The sequence below is a fragment of the Erythrolamprus reginae genome, chromosome 3, assembly GCF_031021105.1.
Source record: "Erythrolamprus reginae isolate rEryReg1 chromosome 3, rEryReg1.hap1, whole genome shotgun sequence".
Classification (NCBI taxonomy): Eukaryota; Metazoa; Chordata; class Lepidosauria; order Squamata; family Dipsadidae; genus Erythrolamprus; species Erythrolamprus reginae.
Genome location: NC_091952.1, coordinates 52,643,780 through 52,668,491, shown reverse-complemented (window position 1 = coordinate 52,668,491; position 24,712 = coordinate 52,643,780). Strand labels below are relative to the sequence as shown.

At 39.5% G+C, this 24,712-nt stretch overlaps 1 protein-coding gene across 1 annotated transcript in view; it reads left to right on the top strand.

Annotated features, from left to right (window-relative positions):
- Positions 1 to 9,942: 9,942 nt before the first annotated feature.
- Positions 9,943 to 24,712, top strand: part of GRM4 (glutamate metabotropic receptor 4) — a 412,871-nt gene continuing 398,101 nt past the window's right edge. The window contains exon 1 of the mRNA XM_070748521.1: positions 9,943 to 10,473. Coding sequence (XP_070604622.1) covers positions 9,943 to 10,473 — 531 coding nt within the window. The remainder of the gene's footprint in view (positions 10,474 to 24,712) is intronic.

The window sequence follows — 24,712 nt, the reverse complement described above, 5'->3', positions numbered from 1 at the left end:
TTGGACAGTTCTCTTTCAGAATTTCTGGCCAGGCAGATGTTTTACCTAATTGCCTTTCCTCCCTCTTATCCTCGCAGTATAGCAGTAACAATTTCAAACAAGCCATTTTTTTGCACTAAAGTCTCCCTTCTATTGAATATTTTAAGCAACTTCCCTGCACTCAGGTCTCAGTTGATACAACTTGAATTAAATGAATTGTAGGTCTATGGACTAATGATTTTTCTTTTTTCTTTTTTTGCATCTAACTGCAGCTCCAACATATTCCACCTTTTCTTCTTTTACTGTGACCTCATGATCTCATGATACTGTTCCCTATATCATATAATCTGGACTAGTGCCTTTTGGGCAAAATTCACCTGCAGTTAGATGCAAAAAAGGGGGAAAATGATTAGTCCATAGACCTCCCCAATCCACAAAGGGAGAGATGGTTGACAGGAAAAAAAAAAGGGGGGGGGAAGAATCTACCAATTCCTTAGCTGAACTTCTCCATCCACAGCAAATAGGTATAAGCTGTTTTTGAGCATCACTTTGAATTGAGCACAATTGAGCACCGGACCAGATTATCTCAGGGACCGCCTTCTGCTGCACGAATCCCAGCGACCAGTTAGGTCCCACAGAGTGGGCCTTCTCCGGATGGCGTCAACTAAACAACGTCGTTTGGCGGGACCCAGGGGAAGAGCCTTCTCTGTGGCGGCCCTGGCCCTTTGGAACCAACTCCCCCCCAGAGATTAGAATTGCCCGCACCCTCCTTGCCTTTTGTAAGCTTCTTAAAACCCACCTCTGCCGTCAGGCATGGGGGAACTGAGATATTCTTTCCCCCTAGGCCTTACAATTTATGCATGGTATGTTTGTATGTATGTTTAGTTTTATAATAAGGTTTTTTTTAGTTGTTTAGTATTGGATTGTTACATGCTGTTTTTTAATCACTGTGTTGTTAGCCGCCCCGAGTCTGCGGAAAGATAGATAGATAGATAAATAAATAAATTGTTGCAATGGAATGGGGGGTCACTAATGCTTATAATGGTATAGTCTGCTGCCAGTTGAAAGACTGGTGGATAGGACTTTTAACTTAGGTAAGAGAAAGAGCCCTAAATTAGACCCTGATGGACAAATGTTGGCTGACTTTCTTGGCAGCTTTTCCTCTGGCATATTTATGCGATGGTTTGTATTCCCAAAATCACACTTTATATTCTAATATCTGATTTGTTCACATAATCTAGCAATAATAGTATTCTGATGTCCCTCAGCATCTGAGGCAGCTCCAATATGGTCTATGAGAATTTTTATGACTTCTTTCAGTTTGTTTCCGAATTTTATGAATCCGTTTCCATAACATTGAGCAATTTGTTTTCCCTTCCATTTAACATTATGGCCTATCTGCTTATACATTATCACTCATAGACCTACCTATCTGCTGACCCTTAATTAAAGCTCCCAGGCCTTCCTGGCATCATTGCCAAGGACTTGTTCGCACATTCAAGGTTCCAGTGTTGATTCAAAGGCTGTTAACATTGGTTTGTTATTGCAAATTAACAATCACACCACCGATGTGTGACCGAAAGATGATCCTGATCTTGAAATAATGGGAGAGATGTCCCATGATGACATGGTTCATGTAGCAACAGTAGAGGAAAGCCATGGTGGCAGACTTTTCTATTAGAAACACATGGGCCGTACCTTTGAAAGGAAAGCAAATGGCTTTCATTCATCAGACACAAAAAGTCCAGGGATTCCCAGATCATGAAAATCATCACAGGTGCACAGACAAAATGAAGGAAAATGCCCCATTATGATTCTGCAATTTGTTTGCTTGCTATTTGGGAATGTTTTATATGTGCATGCGTTTAATTACAAGGAAATAAAGATAAAAGCTCTTGATTATTTTAGATTTTTTTCCTTCCCTTTTATTTCACATTCAAATATGCTTTGCCCCCACTCATGCAAAATAGCAAATGGAGTGTATTGATTGGGCTACTGGACTAGGGGAGGCATTCACAACTGGGCCTGCAAGGCAATATTCCAGGGGGTACAAAGACATGGTCTTAGAAGTTTCAAAATGTATATGCATAATTATATACATATAATTATTTAATTTTGTAAGGGGTGCAAGAATATATCAAGCGTTCTAGGGGTGCAGAGTATAGAAAAGGTTGGGAACCCCTGGTTCTAGGGGAAGGACCAGTTTCAAATTCCTAATCAGCTATGAAGATTAGTCATTGACATTGGCCAACTATCTCTTACTATTAGCCTACACTATGTCACAGCGTTGTTGTGTAGGTTTTCTGCAGAGGTGGGTCCTCCCAGTTCGGACTAGATCCCCTGAACCAGTAGCAACCTGCTGGTGACATTACAGATCGGGTTCATATTTGGTACCGGTCCGTGGGAGCTGCCACCTTTTTTGGGGATTAAAATGTTTGTGTGTGTGTACTTCTGTTATGATACAAACTTCTGTTATGATACAAACCAATGGGGAAGGTAAGTAGAACTCACCCCTGGTTTTATAAGAAAGGATACTGCCCTGAGGAAAGACTGAGCCTACGGTAGAGATAAGGAAATTATTTTGGACTGAGGCTTGAATTAATTTTGGGATAGCATAGTGGAGGTAGGAATCACTACATAAAAATGAATAGAGATATGCTGTGTGTCGCAATACATTTTTCCTTATTCTTTTCACATGTATAAACAATACACCAATTCCAAACATGTCCAGTGAATCAGGCCAGAAGTTGATTAGGTCTGTGGGTCAATTGTTATTGGTGTCTGATCTATCTGTAATTAATAAAAAACAGTAATTCTCATAATTCTTGTGCCTGTGGGGGAGGAATGCCTGCTGCTAGGGACCTAGGTACAGAAATGATTTTAAAAGTCCATGGTACAAAACATTGCTCTAAAATCAATGACTAATTGGTGACATATAAATTCAGGTTTGATTGCGTGGGTCAAATAATTACTTCAATATTACAGTGCAGTTTTTCAGCCTATATTACAAACAGGGATGGGTTCCAAATTTTTTTACTACCACTCTGTGAGGCCATAGTTCCCTCTAAGCTGAGCAGTGAGCAATAGCTCACTTAAAAATCATCATCAACTCAGTGTTTTCCAAACCTGCCCAGAAGCCGAGAGGGAAAGAGGGAGAGGGAAAGAGAAGGAGAGAGAGAGGAAGAGAGAGAAACAGATAGAAAAAAGAGAGGAAGGAAAAGAGAAAGAAAGAATGGGAGTAAGGAAGAGAGAAAGAAAATCAAATCTAGTTTGAAACTAGCTCAACTATTTAAGTGGCATTTTGATTTGATAGAGTTGCCCTATTATGAGCTCACTGTTATAGACACACAGGACAGTGTTTTATTTTGAAATTCTCTGAGGCAAAACAGGGTGGGTTTTTTATTTTTTTATTTGTTTAATTATTTCTGTGCTGCCCAGTCCCGAAGGGACTGCCGCTCAGACACTATACTTTTCCGCCCACCCCCCCAAAAAATTAGAGGGAACACTGTGTGAGGGTGGCTTATTTTGGGGGCATGGCTTGATGATCATGTGACACTGGGTATGGCTTCATGGTCATGTGACTGGGTGAGAGTAACTTTGCGGTCATGTGACGGGGTGGGGGTTGCTGAGTGATCATGTGACTGGGTGGTCATTTGACTGGTGGGCTTAGGCCAACTTGATGTCACTCACATCAAGGGTTAGGGTTAGGGTGCCTGTCCTCTCCTTGTCTCAAAGGCCTCAACGAGATACAATTTCCCTATTTACTACTATTGAACATCCAAAATATACTATTTAATCCTATGTATATATACCATATATGTGTACAATACATACATATAGTATTACACATGGGCACACAAAAAAAATACATTGTCTACTATATATACTGTATGTGTATGTAATCAAACACACACACACACACACACACACACACACACACAAACCCCTCTTCTAAAACTACACATTCAACCTCACTTACTGCATTTGGAAAAATATACCCAGAGTCCACTTTCTGCCACACATTTAACCATAATTTCTGTTCATTAGAACATTACACATGCCTTCAGATGTTCTTCCCTAGCTTGCACATTGCTATTAGAGACAGCTCTCAAAGTAAAACACCATGCAAATGGGTATCCCCAAACAGTGAGTCTTTCTTTCTTTCTTTCTTTCTTTCTTTCTTTCTTTCTTTCTTTCTTTCTTTCTTCCTTCCTTTCTTTCTTTCTCTCTCTCCCTTTCTTTCTTTCTTTCCTCCTCCCTCCCTCCCCCTTTCTTTCTTTCTTTCTTTCTTTCTTTCTTTCTTTCTTTCTTTCTTTCTTTCTTTCTTTCTCCCGTGAAGGCCACCCTCCTCATCCCTTTTGGGCCTAGGAAGCCTCCCTACAGCCCCCTGGAAACCAAAAGGGGCATGGGGGGGGGGTGCACCACCCCCCCTGCATTCCATTTTGGGCCTAGCAATTTCTCTAACTTACCTGCCCCGAGTGGTAAAAAAACAAAGCCGAAAAACAGATGTTGACTGTATGCAGTGCTGGAACTTAGCTTCTGCACATGCTCAGAAGGACAAAAAAACAAACAAATAAAAGATGGTGGCACCCATGGATCGGCACCAGCCAATCTGATTTGGTGATGTCATCATGACATCATCAGTGGGTTGCGACTGGTTCAGGTGAGCTGGTACCAGTGGTTCTACAAGCATCAGCCATCGAAGCGTCTCAAAATTCAAAGGAGGAAATAAATATAAGGAAAGACAGGCATCTCTATATAAAAATTTATCTAAGAAAGTTTTGAAGTACTGTTGAATAAATGGATAACCAAGGAAAGCCTGGCTGGATTCATGGTGCTTTATGGAATCCAAAATACATCTGTTAGCAGCCTTTTTATTCAGTGGTGTTTGGCAAAATAATCTTGACATTTGAATGGGTAGTACTGAAAAGTTATTTGTTTTGTAGTTCAGATATGATGCAGGGTTTTTCATTTTCAAAAGTGAGTGTCATACAATGCGCAAATTAATCTTCACAATAGCCCTTGTGATGAAAGAAGGCAATTACGTCTCAGGAAAATTGTTGGTCTGCATAAGAGGACACTGTTGACTTTTAAGGTGTGTGAATTTTGTATATTGACATCAAGTCAAGAGACAGGGGCTGCTGAACCCATGAAGTTAGCTTTACAGAAGACTCATCTGCATGTCTGCAACAATGCAAAGTGGTTTTTGATTCCCACCTTTAGACATAACAATTTATGGTTTGTGGTGAAAAGGTTGCCAAAGCTCTATAAATCCATTCTGGATCAAATTTTAGGCTATCCAAAGTTGGAATCCAGCCTGATACATCCAGATCAATATCTAGAAGCCTGCAAATCTCATACAGTGATGACACCATTACTGCCTTGAAATAGCCACGGTCTAGGATGATTCAGCACTTCATGACTTTCTCTTCCTTATGATAGGTTCACATATTGTGCTTAAGATATAATTTGTAATGTATAGATTGCGGTTCTGAGGTCATAAGATATGCAAAGCCATAACGTGGTTTGTTCGGCTTTGACTTAACGTATTCTATTTACATAATCTAAATCGAGAACTTTGAGTGATATTCTTTCCTGTATAATGTCAATTCTTTTGGTATCGTTCTTTTTTTAATCTCGAAGTTTCTGCCTGGTACATCCAAACAGCTCCTGGGTGCCATCATTCTCTTGACGAGGGAGGCTACAATGTTGTAACCTAAGGATTGCAGTCAACTGTTAACAATAATCTTTCCTTGAGCAAGATTATTTATGTACAGGCAGATGGATTCAGACTGAATAATGATTCTGTTTCTTTTCCTGCATTTTTCCCCATGGCCTTTTAATATAATTTGTTGCCTGTGTTTTGATAGTAAGAGGGGAATATTATTTTCTGGAAGATCATCACATTATAAAGATTAATGTAGCAATATCAGGGCCATGAAACTAGGACTTTTAAACAATGGTGCTTAAGTGGGTACTTTAATTTTTTTCCAACGTAGGCAATTGCTATTAGCTCATTCTATCAAAGGGAAGGAAAACACCTGGAGCAAAATGAGCGGGTCAAGGTCACACAGGTTATTGGTAGGAGGCAAAACTAAGTGAAGTGGGGGAAAATACGAAGTAGAGCTACCCCCAAGGTTATCACTGTTCAAAGCAAAGGAAAAATCCCTCTCAAGCAGTTGAGTTTAATTTTAACATTTGGGACAAGAAGATGGCATTTTTTTTTAATACTCTTGAAGTCACCAGGCTAGGGCAGGTCATGGTACAAGTTTTGTGTATGGTACTTTCCTCTTCCAGAATGTCACCATTTGTTCATTATGTCTCCTGGCATTTTTATGATGCCCATTCAAAGAAAATTCATAATGCAGGAGAAGCAAAATGTTTCACGAGGCTGAATGATTGCCTACCATACCAGCCCAGCCAGGGGCTTCTCCCAACAGAGCTGCCTGTGACACAGCCAGCCAATCAGCCACAAGTAAACATAATTGCATTGGGATGCTGGCCAAGGATGACGAGAAGAGCTAGGCATGTATTTACGTGTGACTATTCTAGGAGGAACAAGTGGATGGCAGGGCAACCATTACCCTTACATATATACAGTGCATAAGACTTTCCTCGAAGAAGTTCAGAAGCTAGAAAAGCTCACCATAAAAAGTGAGATGGAAATGGCCAGAATGACATGAAGAGTTCTGTATGGACTGCATTAGAGAGGGTACTCTATTGCAGTGTTTTTCAACCAGTGTGCCGCGGCACACTACTGACATGGTCAGGTGTGCCGCGAAGCTCAGAGAGAGAAAGAAAGAGAGAAAGAAAGCAAGAGAGAGAGAAAGAAAGAGAGAGAAAGAGTGAGCGAGAGAGAGAGAGAGAAAGAACAAGAGAGAGAGAAAGCAATAGAGAGAAAGAGAACAAGAAAAAGAAAGAGAGAGAAAAAGAAAGAAAGAGAGAGAGCAAGAGAGAGAGAGGGAGGGAAGGAGAGAGAGAGAAAGACATAGAGGGAGGTAGGGAGGGAGAGAGAAAGAGAGCAAAAAAGAGAGGAAGGAAGGAAGAGAAAGAAAGAGGGATGGAGAGAGAGAGAGAGAAAGAAAGATGGAGAAAGAGGGAGGGAGAGAGAAATAGAGTGAAAGGGAGGAAGAGAGAGAAAGATAATTTTTTTGTCCAAACTTTTTTTAGCAGCCCCACCCCCCGCTCAATGTGCCCCAGGGTTTCGTAAATGTAAAAAATGTGCCGCGGCTCAAGAAAGGTTGAAAATCACTGCTCTATTGCACAGGAGGAAAGATAAAGCTATACGCAGCAATAGGGAAATGTGTTTGTGTCTAGCACAATGGGGGGGGAAATGGCTCAGGGTTCGTGAGGGTGACTTCTTGATATGGTTTAAAAAGATTGACTTTAGCGAAATCCACACAGATGGCTGATCTATGACTACTGAGGCTAATGGCGATCACATTGTATACAGTATTAGTATCTAAGCTGCGAATAACAAAATCTGTTCCAACTTCATTGGTAGAAAATCTCTTTTTGATAAAACAAGCGTGGCTGATACCTTTGGGACAAGTTGAAATCTACAAAGATTGGCCTTCTTTTATGTTACGGCATGCTAAATCTGAGCCCTGATTCCAATTCTAGATAGCCCACAAAAGTCTGAAGAAGTTAATTCATCATTAAATGTCAATGGTTCACCTATTCTCCAGTGGTCTGTTAAACATATCTGCTAGACCTAATTCCTTTCTAAATGTCTACTGTTATAGCTATATAACATAAGCTATACCATATGCCTGTCCATGAAAAGATCCCAAGTTGTATTCTCAGTTGAGAGAGAAAAGCTCTCTGTAATCCTAGAAACCTCTTCTCAGATTGTGTCTGTAACTGCAAACCTAAGTCTGCTTGATTAATATTGCTCATTAAATGTTAACATTTATTAAGGCCTTATTAGTGAAAGCAATGCTTCACCATCCAAGGGGTGCCTGGTTTCCTCTGTTCCCAGAAGCCACAAACATAAAAGAGCACGAATGCCCTCCAAAATGAACATACTTAGGAAACTCTTTGCACCTTTTTGTAATAATTTATCCAGAGAAGATTTCCATTCAGCACTTAAAAAGCCCCCCCCCCCTTATTTAAGCATCAAACACATGCATATTCAGGTACATTATAATTTAACTATAAATATAACACCACCAGATGGATTCAAAACTGGCTAACCCACTGCACTCAATGCATAGTGCTGAAGGGAACTAAATCTACATGGAGGGAAGTGTGCTGTGGAGTATCCCAAGGCTTTGTTTTAGGCCCAGTGCTCTTCAAAATCTTCATCGATGACTTGGTGGAAGGGATAGATGGGGAACTCATCAAATTTTCAGTTGACACCAAACTGGCGGGAATATCCAACACTCCAGAAGATAGGCTCAAGATACAAAAGGATTTTGACAGACTTGAACATTGGGCGCTATCAAACAAAATGAAATTCAATGGTGAAAAAAGCAAGGTTCCACATTTAGGCAAGAAAAACAAAATGCACAGGTACAGTATATGTGGTACCTTGCTCAACAATAGTAACTGTGAGAGGGACTTTGGAGTTTTAGTTGACGACCATTTAAATATGAACCAGCAATGTGCAGCAGGTGTCAAAATGAATTCCTTTAGAACAGGGTCCCCAAGAAGTCCACAAGTCTTAAAGTTGCCATGTTTGACTTTTCTTTAGAAGTCTATGATAAAAATGTGGAGATGTTATAAGACTTGATTCATGTTTTTAAATGCAACGTTGTTATTTTTTCCTATTTGTGATGAATACTGTATGGTTCTCAAGGAGGCCAAGGAACATTTCTTTCCCCTTTCTGTCAATCGTTCAAAGGGTGTTCATTAAAAAAATTATATAGTGAGATTGGTTTCAATATTTATTCTCCATTGTGGTGATTAATCAGAAGGACAGAAACAACTACTTGTTTTGTTATTCGATGCAAAAAATGAAGTCAATCTGCATTCAATCCAAGTCAATTGTGGTTTTATGCAGCACAGACTATAACTATCTTATTTTTCTCTGTTATACTTATCTAGTAACATAAAAGGTGAATGTATTGATTTGTTGAGGTTGTATCGTTTCTTGCAAATCCGATGTGTGGTTATTTTGATATTGAGTTCCCAATAGAGCAAGTAGCTGCTTTGACTTTTACAAAGCAGGCAAATATTCTTTTCCTTTGCCCCTTCCTTGATTCTTTTAAATAATGCAGTGGTACCAAGCACCCATAAAATAAAGTGAATGCATTAATTTCCCTCTTTCCACTCAAGGAGGAATCCAGGTTGACTTTTAAAAGACTAGATATTCCTCATGGCCCAGTAAGCGTCCACTGATGGAAGACTGGCTTCAAATCCATAAATAAGTTATGGAGCTTAGGTATCTTCAGATGTAGTTTCTCCCTTCTCCCTCGTGTGTTGCTTTTGACCCAACATTGCCTCTCTCAAAGCATAACAAAAAGTCTGATCAAGTAAACCCTGAAGTTTTTTTGTGCTACAACTTAATGCCTTTCTGAGGAAAGATTTGAATAATGAATGCCCTTTCTTTTCTTCCTTTCAGGGACTGAAGAAAAAAAGGAAGAAAAGAGGTTCTTTTTGCCCATTTCTCCTTCCACAAAATTATGCAAAACCTGGCGCTCTTCATTAGCTGCACTGCTATGGGCCTTCAGAGGGCTTGGAAAGGAATCTTGTGAACTCATTTCCGGAAGCAGCTACCTCTCTGTTCTTCAGCACCTGCATTGAAATGGATACTGGAATTGATTGGAAATCGTGACAGAAAAGTGATAGATAATTAAGGGAAAAGGAAACCATGCTTTGAACACTTCAGAGGGCCATTTTAGTCTTAGCCCTTGTGAGAAGCTATTTCCAACCCAGCTGAATTAAAGATTACGGTAACAGACTCCTTGGTTTCCATGGATCTTTAGGCTGATGGGATTGAGCTTCAAGTAGGATTTGGCGATGACTGGGAAGAAAGGGGGATCTGTGTGCATGGAGCAACTCTCCTTCTATTTGTTCATGAGCGTCTGCTGTGGCTGGTGGTATCAGCCAGTCAGCACAGCCAAACCCAAAGGCCAAGGGCACCCCCACATGAACTCCATTCGCCTCGATGGGGATATCACTTTAGGAGGCCTCTTCCCTGTCCATGGACGGGGCGCTGAGGGAAAGGCCTGTGGAGAGCTAAAGAAGGAGAAAGGGATTCATCGTTTGGAGGCCATGCTTTTTGCTCTGGACCGAATTAACAATGATCCTGAACTACTTCCAAACATCACTTTGGGGGCCCGCATCCTGGATACTTGTTCTCGAGACACACATGCTTTGGAGCAGTCCCTCACCTTTGTTCAGGCCCTAATCGAGAAGGACAGTACTGAGGTGCGCTGTGTTAATGGGGGCCCCCCAATCATCACAAAGCCAGAACGCGTGGTTGGAGTAATTGGTGCATCTGGCAGCTCTGTCTCCATTATGGTGGCCAACATCTTGCGCCTTTTTAAGGTAAGATATCAGTCTATTTGTTTCTTCCACCCCCCTCCTCTTCTCTCCTAGCTGCACAAGATAATTTGCAATTCAATCTGCAGGTGCTAAAATATCTGCCAGTGACTGTTATGTGGGAGAAAAAAACACTTTAAACTGGTTTTAACAATGATTATGTAAAACTAAGTTCTTGCTATGTGACGAGGAAAGGAGGAGGTCAAACACTCCTTTGTATTCTGGGGGAGTTTAAAGAGTTCTTGCTCTCCTGTGGGGAATTTGACCCTTTGAAATACCTGCTCTGCTTTCCACTTTTGCAAGGAACACTGATTCTAATCCTATAAAATGCTGCCCAGATTCCCAGTATTGAGACCAATTGAGAATTTCATTTTTGTTTACTATCAAGTAAAATATTCATGTCAGGTGTACTTCAGAAGATGCTATCTGAGGATGAAAGAGTATGAATGATGGATTTTTGCTACTAAGCCGTTTATAAACCAGCAAGAGGGAAAAGACCTTTTAAAAGGTGCATTTGAAATTTCTAAATCTTGGAAGCCTGGTCAGCCTTAAGGGCAAGTGAGGGCACTCCGCTTGCTTGATTTTGGTGCTAAAATATTCTGAAGAATTCTCACACATTGCCTTTTAACATTGCTAATTATAGCAAGGACAGAGCGAGTTGTTTGTGACGAACGTTTGACAAATGGCAGGCTTTCATACTACATGGTTAAAAATACCTCGATGCACATTTCTAAAGAACAGGGGAGAAAACATTTCTTCTGAATGAATGCTGGCACAATACAGTCTCTTAGTCTCACGTGGTAGACTTGTTATACAGTAATATACTTAACATTGCTGGTGTGCTTTTAATTCTAAAGCTAATGGTTTCAGCACTGTTATGCCTATTTTTAGATCCACGTTCCTCAGCTTTGGATTTAGACCAGCATTCAGCCATGGTGCATGCAGATTTTAGTAGACAAAGTCCAACATAGTTGGATTAGAACAAAAAATGTTGCTTTAAGTAGATTAAATTTCCATATTGCTACGCTATCTCAAGCATTATGGGTACTTTTCAGGATCTGACTTTGGACGCTTTTACTCTAAAGACATAGTGTTAGATTCACACGTCATTGAAGACATGAGCCACAGTAACAAATCAGCACTTTATTTTTCTCCAAGCTGTACCATTAGCAGAACTGTCGGGAGACTCCAGGGAAGCCACTTTTAAAGGTTTCGCTGAAGGCTGCTAGCCATTGATGACTTTTTCCTGTGTTAGATGGATATTTAGTTGAGCTAAGATACAATATTACCTGTAATGTGGTGTACACCATACACTGAGCTGGGGTGGCGCAGTGTTTAGAGTGCAGCACTGCAGGCTACTTATGCTAACTACTAGTTGTAGTTCAGCAGTTCAAATCTCACCACCGGCTCAAGGTTGACCCATCCATCCATCCTTCCAGGGTAGATAAAATGAGGACCCAGATTGTTGGGGGCAACATGCTGATTCTGTAAACCGCTTAGAGAGGGCTATAAAAGCACTATGAAGCAGTATATAAGTCTAAGTGCTATTGCTATTATAGGAAGGGAAGAAAAATGACTCTGAATTTAGGAGAGCTCTCCTAACAGGATTATTCTGTGCAATACTTGGCTCCTCCATCTTGACAAGTAAGTGCCAACTCAACTTGAAACTCACCTTGGAGAACTAACTCATTTTTGGCTCATACCAGAATCCATACACCCCTCTCCCCCAAAAGGGCCAGATCCAGAATATGCATTATCTGTCTAAAATAACTGATTACTATCAATTGACCATAAAAGAAAGTATCCTAATGCAAGTATCAATTGGCCCACATTGATATAAGTTGTTGCCTTTTCTCGCACAAGCCAACTTCTTTCTTCATGAAGGTACTGCAAAAAAAAGAAGGGGGGAAAACCTGCAAAATGGATAGGGGGTAAAAGAAAGAGGTTGCTGTACTGAGGAAAGGAAGGAGCAAAACTAGACAGAGGTGAGGCAAGGTGAACAGTGAATGGAACATAATAGAGATGCAGAATTGAAAGGAACCTTGGAGGTCTTCTGGTCCAATCCTCTTCACAAGCAGGAGGCCCTATGCCAGTGATGGTGAACTCTTTTTCCCCTTAGGTGCCAAAAGTGTGCATGTGCGCAGTGTCACACGGGCATGAGTACCCACACCCATAATGCAATGCCCCTCCTGCATATCCTGCTCCCTGCACATGTGCACATGACCCTCTGTTGTGCATGCATGTGTGACCCCCCCTGTTTTGCCCTCACATCCCAGGCGGGGTTGGAGGGGGAGAAGCCTCCTTTCTCCAAATGGAGCTGTGAGGGGAGGGGGGGGAGCCTCCCTTCCAGTAATGGGAGAGAATGCAGTGGGAGTAGTAAGCTTATGGACTATTTATTGAATACTTATTAAGTTTTTTTATTGTCCTTTCTTCTCTAGTACCATAATATGATGCTTAATTACTTTTAAAATGGGAAATAATTAAATAGTATCTTTTTACCCATAAACGCTGTCATCATTTTAATCATTATCTAGAACTGAACTTTTATAGCAATTAAAGAAATTTGAGCTACTTGCCTAATCTGTTATCATACTGAACCTTGTGGGTTCAGTACAAAACCTTAAAATGTTACTGTGCTCCTCAACAAATAATGCTGTTTATCATTTGTCCTTTTTTGTGGCTATTTCAAATAATGTGATTTAATCAACTGAAAAAGAGTCCAAGCACCTATCTTGGTCGGTAAGCCACTCTCACCCAATCACATGACCTTTAAGCCACCCCCGGTCACATGATTGTCAAGCCACTCCCACCTGGTCATGTGACCATCAAGCCACACCCACAAAATAAGCCACGGGCACAGTGTGGCTGTAAAAATTTTGGCAGCTCATCACTGCTCCCTTTCCCAATGGAGCTGGGAGGAGGGAACAGCCTTGCGTGCCCAAACATTGCTGGGATGGAATCTCCACAGATCTGGGAAGACAGGGGCTGCAGAAAGTGAGGAGAAAGCATGCTTGTGTCGGACATGAAAATCAGCTTTCTGATGGGAGGCACTCACGCATGCGCAGTAGAGCTGAGCTGGTCAATGGCTCGCATGACAGAAGAGAGTGCTTCATGTCTGACTTGTGGTATGCATGCCATACATTCACCATCATGGCCCTATGTCATTTCAGACAAGTGGCTGTCCACTCTCTTCTTAATGAAGAGAAGGCACGAAAATGGAAGGAACAGAAGCCTTGTTTAGGCATCATGGAAGGTTTACCTATATAAGGGAAATGGACGCTGTCTAGGATCTCCTAATCTTCAGCACATCCAGCCTTTGAATAATAGTCCCTGTGTTCATTTGCCTCTCCATCTATTCTTGCACACAGGGGTGAAATCCAGCAGGTTCTGGAGAACTGGTAGTGGAAATTCTGAGTAGTTTGGAGAACGAGCAAATGCCACCTCTGGCTGGTCCAGGAATGGGATGGGAATGTAGATTTTGCAGTATTTTCCTCCTGCCATGCCCACCAAGCCATGCCATGCCCACCACACCTTGCCCACAGATCCAGGAGTAAAAAATAATCACTGCTTGCACAGCTTCCATTCTTATCAGAGAATGTGAGGTGGATGCTGTCCACTTACAATTCACAGGTAATTATTCAGAAAAGAAAACACTTCATCTTCCTGGTGAAATATCTACTTATCTGTTCTGCCGGGCTCTCTGGTAGGAGCCTCCCGGAAATTCAAGGGTACAAATTTCAGACACATACACGTTTGAAAATTCAAAACAATGTTCTTTATCACAAAATTCAAAATAAACTAAGCACTCTTTTTGTATTGCAAAGAGCACTCGTCCCAAAACAACCGGGTAGTCTGTACAATTTCCCTTAAGCAGTCCTTAAGTACTTAGCTAGCAGCTATGAAGAAACTTCACACCCCTTCTTCTTCCAACGAAGTGAGACACACACACATGTTGCTCTGCTTTGGTTTCAAAGGCGTGAAAAGTCAACGAAGTCCAGAAAACAGCAACAGAGGATTCCTGAAGAACTGCAATCAGGTACTCTTCCACAACGGCCAAACCCACATGCTGCTATTTATAGCAGCAGCCCTAATTACTGGAGCCCCACCCAAACACAGGTGGCCTCTCTTATCTCCTGTAATATGTCCTTACTTGGCCTGTTCTATGCATAATTCTGCGCTTGCGTGGGTCCAAGATGTCTTCATCCGAATCAATGGAAGATAATGGAGATTGACTGCCTGGGCTGTGTGCCAAGCCCCCCTCTTCCAAGTCACTCCCACCTTCTTCTTCGTCTGAGGAAACTAAACTCTGAACTGATTCTGTCGGCAATAGCACAGGTCTATGACATGTTGAAGTTTCCCCTGCATCCACCTGCACATTCCCTGGGGCAGGAGCTGGGCCAGAGCCAACCACAACACTTATCTATTGTTGATTTCCCCCAGTCTTGTGTCTGCTCTGTGCTGAACTCTCTCTTCTGTGTCCTTGTAATCAACTGCTTTTTGGTTTGACCCAAATTCTACCTTTTAGAAAGAACACATATACTGTTACTTTTGGAAGTTTATAAACAATATCCCTAGGGGCTTTGGTGCCAATCCTTCATTGACACCATCCTCCTATGCTCCCATGCTTGAAAAGATGACTCCATTTTCTGATAGACCGAGGTGCAGTTCAGAAAGTAACACCCATATTTGGTATAGCGTGAGTCATTTTCTGATTCACTCCATTTCATTCCATACAAATTTTTAGTCTCTCTCTTCAGGGATCTTAAATGTTCTAGATGTAACAGTATGTGGGAATTACCTTAAGAGACAGAGTGAAGGGATGCTGCCAAGGAAACAGTAAGATAACAGAGAGAATAGCCCATAGCTAATAGTGGATAGAGCAAAAGCCTCACAGGGGGCCCTCACTAAGTTCTCAGGCTACAATGGTGATGGCAGGAGAATTGTACTTTCAAACTTGCAAGATTCTATTAATGTAGCTTGACAATAAAGCAAAATTAGCCTACCATCTGGCCATGTTTCCTGTCTGATATACCTGATATCATCCATTTTTTAAGAATAGAATAAAATAGAATTATTTATTGGCCAAGTATGATTGGACACACAAGGAATTTGTCTTGGTGCATATGCTCTCAGTGTACATAAAAGAAAAGATACATTTGTCAAGAATCATGAGGCACAACACTTAATGATTGCCATAGGAGTCAAATAAGCAATGAGGAAACAATCAATATTAATAAAAATCTTAAGAATACAAGCAACAAGTTATAGCCATACAGTTATAAGTGGGAGGAAATGGGTGATAGGAATGATGAGAAAAAACTAGTAGAAATAGTAGTGCAGACTTAGTAAATAGTTTGATAGTGTTGAGGGAATTATTTGTTTAGCAAAGTGATGGCGTTCGGGGAAAAAACTGTTCTTGTGTCTAGTTGTCTTGGTGTAGCAACGTTTTGAGGGTAGGAGTTGAAACAGTTTGTGTCCAGGATGCGAGGGTTCAGTAAATATTTTCACAGCCCCCTTTTTGAATTGTGCAGTATACAGGTCCTCAATGGAAAGCAGGTTGGCAGCAATTGTTTTTTTCTGCAGTTTTTTAGTTAGTTTCGTGTTCTCATTAAAAACCAACCAAAGAAAAACCTGTCTTATTTGATATTCTCTGCTTCTACCAATGGTACATGTTGAACAATTCTCTGCTCTGCCTTCTAACCACTGGAGCTGGGTTCAAGTGGTTGCAACTGCTGTGAAAAGGTTCAGGTTGCAAAATTATAGCCCTATCATTAACCTCTTTGTCATTATCTGACATTTTCTTTCAGCGGACCAGATACCAGCGTCTTAAGTCTTTTTTGCAAGAGGGTCAGAGAAATGTCATGTAATATAAAGTGAAAACACAGGGTAGGTGGAAATGTTAGCAACTTATTTTATTTTTCATTAAGTTTGCTGGAGGCAGGTTTGATTGGATCATAGTATTACATGCCCTTTCTCAGCATTCCAAGGTAATCAGGAGTGGTTCACATGATTGGCTTCAAAATACTGTCAAGGGATTGTGGAATGGAAATGAGGTTTTGTGATGGTATCCAAGGAACCAGGAAACAGGGGGGAAAAATGCTTTGGCGTATTTATTTATTTTTAAACAGAAAAGTGAAGTTCACATCCTTGCGATTGCACTATACGGTGCTGGCAATAATATGGAAGTGATTACTCCTTCCTTCCTTCCTTTTTTCCTCCCTTCCTTCCTTTTTTCCTTCCTTCCTTCCTTCCTTCCTTCCCTCCCGCTGAGATTCTTGTGTGCCTCCCGCTCCAAACACTAAGGACAAAACACACTTAGCTTATGAGATCAACTAGAATGGATTGTACAGGGACTGTACAATTACAAAGTACAGTATTTTAATTCTAGTGAAATGAAAGTGGATATTTCCAAATTTTCCTCTGTGCAGATATGTTTTTATTTTTTGATAAAAGAGTTCCTTTAAAAAAATGATTAAACTTTGCTCACTAGTTAGGAATCCTAGCCCTCCCCCCCCAAATACCAAGGTAGCAACAATAAGTGTGATTGGTTCTCATGTGTTAGGATTTTTTAAAATGAGAAGGAGAACTCTGTAATTTATTAGAAATGTATGGTAGGACTAGCAATGTCTCTATTTATATTTATTTATTTTGAGCACTTAATACAGTGGTTCTCAACCTGCCGGTCGGACCCCTTTGGGGGTCAAATGACTGTTTCACAGGGGTCACTTAAAACCATGGGGAAAGACAAATTTCCCATGGTGTTAGGAATTAGAGCTTCTATTCTGATGTCTTAGAACATATTTTTACAATCCGACCAATCCGACATTCACAGTGGAGGTGTCCCTCTGACCTTCCTGCCAATCACCTTAAAGTTCTGTTGGGAGAATTGGGGCTAGACTTATGGTTGGGGGTCACCACAACTTGAGCAACTGTATTAAGGGGTAGCTGCATTAGAAAGGTTGAGAACCAATGACTTAATATATCTCAACTACTTACAAATTATGCAATTCACAAATAAAAAATTTAAAACATCTAATAGTGTAATGCAAATAGAAGTAACTAAGAATAAAACTAGGAATTACTTAGTGTAGAAACCAGAGGACTATATTTTACATATGAAAAAAAATAACAGGTGACTTTGGGCCAGTCACCTTTTCTCTTCGTCCAACTAGTTAACTAAAGTTGTTGTTTTGTAGGAGGAATGACAATTAGGTATGTCCACTACTTTGAATTATTTATAAATAATAATCAAAGCAGGATAAAAAACTATTAAATAAAAACAACGGAAGAGAATAATGTAAGTACATAAATCTAAAAGAGACAGGGGGGGGGGGAACAAATTGGAAGCTTTTAGAAAAGAAAAGATTCTTTTTGTAAAATGGTAAGTCCAGAAGTTACTGCTGTTCCTATTGCTTGAGAAAATTGCTACTACGGTATTGGAAAAAAAATCTAGCCAGGTTCCTGTATACTATATTTCATCAACTGGATAAGGTTTGAAAGATGGCCAGGCATCTTCTCGCTGTAATAGCAATTTCTATAAAAGATTCTAGGCCAATTCTCCAGTGTTAACAACCCTCTCAAATGCTTTCCTCTGACTGCAAATATCAGCAGCTGTCACTTTTTCTATTCCCCCGTCCAAAATGAACTTTTCTGAGAAAATGATGGAGCATAGGACAGTGGTTCAAGGAATTAATCAAACATCTGACAATTTTATTCTTCTGAGAGATTCTTCTTAAGATATGCGGGGGTTTTAATCAGTTTCTGAAGCAGAGTTGGTAACCCTCTGCCGATACTTTTTCCCTTTCCATTGATGTTATTAGTGTATTCTTTGGCTGCAACCCTAAAGTTTTTTAAAAGCATTTGCATGTCTACCTGATATAAAAATGAGACACATAAGGCGAGAGAACATCTATTTGTGTCATCCTGAATGCTTATTATGCAGGAAAGCAAGGTATAAATGTAATAAATAAAAAGTAAACACTTTGAAGTAATCCCTATTGATACAGTGAGACACTGCCTTTCCTGGATATTTAGAGAGAGGATTTCAGCTGTAATTCTTTGCAATAACATGAGCAAACCTGGCGCTATCTTTAAAGCCCAAAATGTTTATTTTGCCTTTAAAAAGCAAGAGGTATTATGGGGTGATTAAAGGCATGTGGCCTTTTGTTTGAAGAAGGAAGCAAGCAAGCCAAGAGGGAAGAAAAGAAAGCTTAGAGAGGAAAATGCATTAGGAGTTGGGAGAAAGATGATGAAATATATAATGCAATGAAGAGTCCTTATTATTTCTTCAGAAATGGGCTGGCAAAATGTACAGAAATAGAGGGAGGAAGAGGGGAAATGGTCTCCCCAATCTGGGCTCTAACTTTGATTCCATGAGATTAGTCGAGGAAACAACGCAGCTTTCACAGCTTCATAAATCAATAGTCTCTTTGGTAGGTTCTTCTCATGAGCTCTATGTTTGCCTATTCCTCTGTCTCTTACTCATTGGTAGAGTAGGTTCAGGATACATGATGTGCCCATATTTTGCTCCTTCCTGGTATAGGAAGCCCCTGACCTTTGCTGTATGTCCGGGGCAATGTATTCTTGCAGGATGCCTGCAAGTTAATTGAACCTGAATTGGATTAACTATATTTCATCTTAACACTTCATGTTTTTGGAGAAAATAAATACATTTATGTTAATTATAGGAATGTAAGGAAATTGAAAATACATTCTGACATGGGTGTAAGTAGAGCTCCTTGAGCCCAAGGCAAATACCATGGCAAGGCACTGAAACAGTTGTAGAACTCAGGAATATAGTCTTCCTCCCTCCCTCTGTTACAGCATTTATTTATTTATTTATTTATTTATTTATTTATTTATTTATTTATTTATTTATTTATTTATTTATTTATTTATTTATTTATTATCACCTCACTCCATCTACATGGAAATAATTCAATATATGTTTTACAGTTTGTTGGAGATTCACATCCATAGGCACTGTAACTTCAGCACTCCTATTTTACTAACCCACAAGGGTGCAGTTAGGTACAGTTACAAAGTTAAGGATTTACTTTCCATCTTCTCTTTGACTGTAGGATTTCTAATTGGAGCTCCCAGTCCTTCCTCAGGTTAGATTCTTACTCCCAGGAATGCTTTCATGAATACACAAAATGCTGCAACCTCCAACACTGTTATAGGCTCCGGCAACTGAAGCAAATGTGAAAATAGATTCTAAAAAGAGAAAGAAAACACAACCCTCCTGAGCAGCTAAAGGAAAGATTAGAGAAGAAAAAGAAAATCTTTCAGAAATCCAGAAAATAAAACCACCGGAATGTTCCCTCTGGAAATTCAAGTTGAAACTCTTCCTGGAGTCTCAAATAATTGCCATTGTGTCAAAGAGAGACCCACAAAAACAGGGCAGCATGGAATGAGGCAAATGATAGAGGTACTGAGATGATCTACCTGATAGGGAGGAATTCATTCATTATTCACATTTGAGAAATATAGATGAAGACTTAAAGATTATAGAAGAAAGTTGCTACAGCCTCCAAATCACATCTTTTCAGAAAGTTATAACAAACACCAACGTGTTAGTATGTGTGCGTGCGTGGGGATATACTGTATGAATACTAAAACTGCTATAAATCAAATAAAGGTTATTGCAAGTTATCGTGAAAGACAGTACATGTCTATAAAAATATTGGTTATCTTCATTTAAAATTCATTACATAGAGATTATGAAGCCATGGTATATGCAAAAGAAATGAAAAAGGAAGCACTTTGTAATAAGTTACTTGCAAAACTGTAATCTGAATAAATTCAAGAGACAGATGCAGTTCTCAATCAAGAATTGGCTTGAAAGGTCAGAAGAAAGGAAAATAAATGCTTCATTAATTTGCAATGGTTTGGGTCATTTGCAAACAATTTGTCCTAGGAAACCCTGCTCAACTGTATTCTAAAGGTAATGATGCACCTAAGTCCAGTATAAAAAAGAACAGAAAGGAGACAGATGAATGTATAGAAGAACAAATGGGCCATTAGATGATATCTCTTCTGATTCTTCTGCAACTTCTATATTATTAAATAGAAACTGAGGCTCATTAAACGAAATGAGAACATACCTACAATTCATTAACACAAGATCAAGTATCATTTGTAAATTGGAGGAACCAGTCATAGAATTAAAGTTGCAGCCAAAAGTGTGTTAGTATTGTGTAGATCAGTGATTTTCAACCTTTTTTGAGCTACGGCACATTTTTTACATATACAAAATCATGGGGCACATTGAGCGGGGGGGGGGGGAATGGGGGGGGGCTAAAAAAAGTTTGGACAAAAAAATTCTCTCTCTCTCTTCCTCTCTTTCGCTCTATTTCTCTCCCTCTTTCTCTCTCTTCCTTCCTTCCTCTCTTCATCCCTCTTTCTTTCTCTCTTCCTTCCTTCCTCTCTTTTTTGCTCTCTTTCTCTCTCCCTCCTTCCCTCCCTCTCTTTTTCTCTCTCTCTCTCTTTCTTTCTCTCTCTTTCTTTCTTTCTCTCTCTTTCTTCCTCTCTCTTTTTCTTGCTGAGCTTCGCGGCACACCTGACCATGTCTCGCGGCACACTAGTGTGCTGCGGCACACTGGTTGAAAAACACTGGTGTAGATAACTGGTTGGTTTTTACAATATATAACTTAAGCCAGCAATGTATGGTTAAAGGAATTAGCACATTACTGCTTTAAGAGTTAGTGCTGCAGTCAGCTATACGAGGAAGTCAGTAGCGTCTTTCTTTCTCAGAGCCTAGAGCTTTGAGACTCTGTTCTCAAGATATCAGAGTGAGACTCTCTCTGATATCTCTCTGATTCTATGCTGGTTTGTCTACATGACTATTCCATTGTAAGGACTACTATATGCAGTAAGAACAATGTGCTCTAACGTTGGTCTGTATATGTAATAAGTAAGGCTTGCATTGTATATGTATTGAGAATATTGATTGCTGTGTGAACGACTAGGACTGTTACTAACTACGATATTTGCCTAATGTTAATAATATTTATACATTTAGTGTGTGTGGTCTGGTTATTTGAAGTTCTGCTCCTATCTCTGGAATATTAGCTGTATATCTGCTACCTTCACATTTTCCTCTGTGTACCTCTTAGGGGTAGCACAGCTTACTCCTTAACACCTAATACCTAATACTACTTAACACCTAATTTGGAGAAATCAGTCATAGAATTGAAGTGGCAGCCAAGAGTGACTTGGTTGAGGTGTATATGTTGGATAAAGGCCAAAGTTACTAACCCAACAAATGTAGAAATATAACAAAACAAGGAAACTATCTTAGTGTACAAGGACATTTATAGAACAATGCGAAAACATATCTTCCCTTTCATAGATGATTACAGTACTGTGGAGTCCTTGGTGCTCCTTGAGCTTGTTTGTTTTCTTGCAGATGTTTCATTACCCATCTAGGTAACATCTTTAATGATTACATAAGGTATACCTTTTGCTTCTTGCTTGATGAAGAGTCAACTATTGAAGAACTTTAAGGAGAATGTGGGTTTAACATGCAGTAAGACTTGAAAATACACATAAACAATTGAATAGCAAATGGAACAATATGGAAATGTATCTAGAAGAAAAGGAACCACAGTGGCTTATAATACAGAAAAGAATGGTATAGATAGAGGGAACATTGAACTTTGGCTGGCAAGATAAAATGCAAGACTGTCAAATAAATACTGGGGAGAAGCAATTAACACAGCCAGCTACTTGCAAATGTGGTGATAGAAAACAAATTTGACTCAGAGAAGGAGGACGCCAATGTTGAGCTGTTACATAATACACTACTCAAAAAAATAAAGGGAACATTTTAACAACAGAATATAACTTCAAGTATTCAATGAGAATATTTCATCCATGTGTTATGTGTTATTTAGGGTTCCCTTTATTTTTTTGAGCAGTATATTTGAGTCCTGGAAAATTAGAAAACACTAAATAACCTGTGACTTGTAGGATTATCATTTCAGAAATACTTCATTATTTTAATAGAGAAACAAAATGACAATGGGCAGGCAAAAAGCAGTGAGAGTGGCTTCTTCCTGGCCTTCTCACTGGCTTTCCTTGTAGGAACCTTGCAGGGAGTCTAAGAGATGTGAATCATATGACTGTGGCTGATTGCAGAAGTGCAGGGGCATGGTGATGTAGAAGCACTGAAGTGGTCAGAACTTTGTCAAACTTCATTCCTGGTCTCAGGTCCCAGATTTCAATCATATTCTGTAAATTAGCCCATTTGAGGTGCATTAATTCAAAAACTGTTGCCCTACGGTATACTGTTTTGCTCAATTAAAGTTACAAACAATCAAAATGTTTTGGTAGTATATAAATAGATGAGAAAAAAATAAGTTTGCCTTAATTTATGGGATAGAAATTGAGATAAAGGCAGCCTTATAAATGTTTTTAAGAGTTCATTACAGTATCCTAATATATGAGCTATGACCCACAAGAAATCTTAGCTTATGGCACATGAAAGTGTTTGGTTCTAAAGGGTATGAAAAGGAAAAGGAACTAAACTGAACTGCAAATACAGTATGTGTGAAGATTAATGGTTGTATTGATTGTTTGATTGATTCAACTTTTTATCTATTTATCTCACATTTGTGACTCTGGGCAACTCACATCGTTAAATCAACCAAACAACGCAACCAACACAAATAAGTAAAAAACAAAAACCCCTTTAAAACCAGTTTAAAACCTCACTAAAGACTGGAATTAATAAGTAGAAAACATAAAAAGTAGGCAAGTGCAAATAATGAATCAATGCGAATTATGGACCATTTAGTACAGCCATCTAACTGTACTGTACAAACCATAGCCAGTTCTCCAATCATGTTGATAGAACCGTGTCTTTAGAGCCTTTCAGAAGACAAGCAGGGTGAAGGTTAATCAAACCTCTGAGAGGGATGAAGTTCAAAAGGGCAGGAGCTACAGTAGAAAAGGCTGTCCTCCTCGCTTCCATCAGATGAAATTCCTTAATACTACAAGTATAGAATTCTAGATCCTGCCACACAAATCATTACAGTATGCCCCATTGCTTATCATGCTGAAAAAGAAAGTAACTATGAGATACAAGCTTGTGTTTCCAATGTCAAGAGAGCAGAGACTGCAAGCTTCAAAGGGCAGCCTCATCATGTGCTCAGCTGACTGCATCTGCAGAAATTAAAACTGAGGATTCTCATTCCAGTCACTGCAGGGGAATCCAACAAAGGACTTCCACTGAGAAAGATGTTCTAAAGTAGCAAGAAGGAACAACTGGAAGAACCTCACACAGGGTAGGACATTGAAAAAAATGTCAGCCACCGAAGGAGGCAAATGGAGAAAGATGTAGAAGAGGAGATTGAAAAGTTCCACAAGAATGATATTTGAAACTTTGTTGGGCTAAAGACAAGGAAGACAACCATTGTGTCCAAGTGAGTTTTCACGACCAAGTATAAAGCAGATGGGAATGTCCAAGGTCATAAATCAAAATTGATAATCAAAGGATGAACCCAGAAATATGGTGAGTACTATGCCAAGATGTTTGAATCTATAAATAAATATATATCTGCTTTGATAGCATCAGGTGAGAAGTTCCCTTTTTCCCCTTTTGCTTTTTGACAATTAACATTCTGAGTTAAATGAACATAATTAGACTTGGTTTAAACTATGTTGGTTTGGAAGGGTTGTTCCTTTGCTTTTCTTAAGCAACAACATTATAATAGTTTTTAAAATCATGTTGTCATAGAAGCAATATTTGAGGTAATGAATTGTGTGAGTCATCTATTTCTTTTCCTTGCTATGTGTATTGACATGACAGCAAAATTGTTATATTTTGATTATCTGCCATATCTGGACAATATGTTGTTTCCTCAAGGAAGCTGTTTGTAAAGGAGACATGTAAGTCATGCTGTTTTTTTGGATCTGGATACACTAGTAATCATTGTGGTAGTGCTTCTTCCAAATACCCAAAGTAGGATAAATCCAGATGGCTTTGGCATAATGGATTGTTCAAAGCATTTCAAAGAGTTTTGTTGAGCAGTAGAGTTTTCATTGATTCAATTTTTAGTAATGCATTAATTCTGTGAAGGTCATTGCCACTGTTGAATAAAACATCCCTTTTCATTGTGTTTTCAGAATTGTTTGGCAGATGGGGATACTTTGTAAAATCTGTGACCCTTCGTGGGAGGGAGAGCAAGTGCATATGAAATCTTTTCAAATAACACAATAGATTATTCCACTGTTATAATAG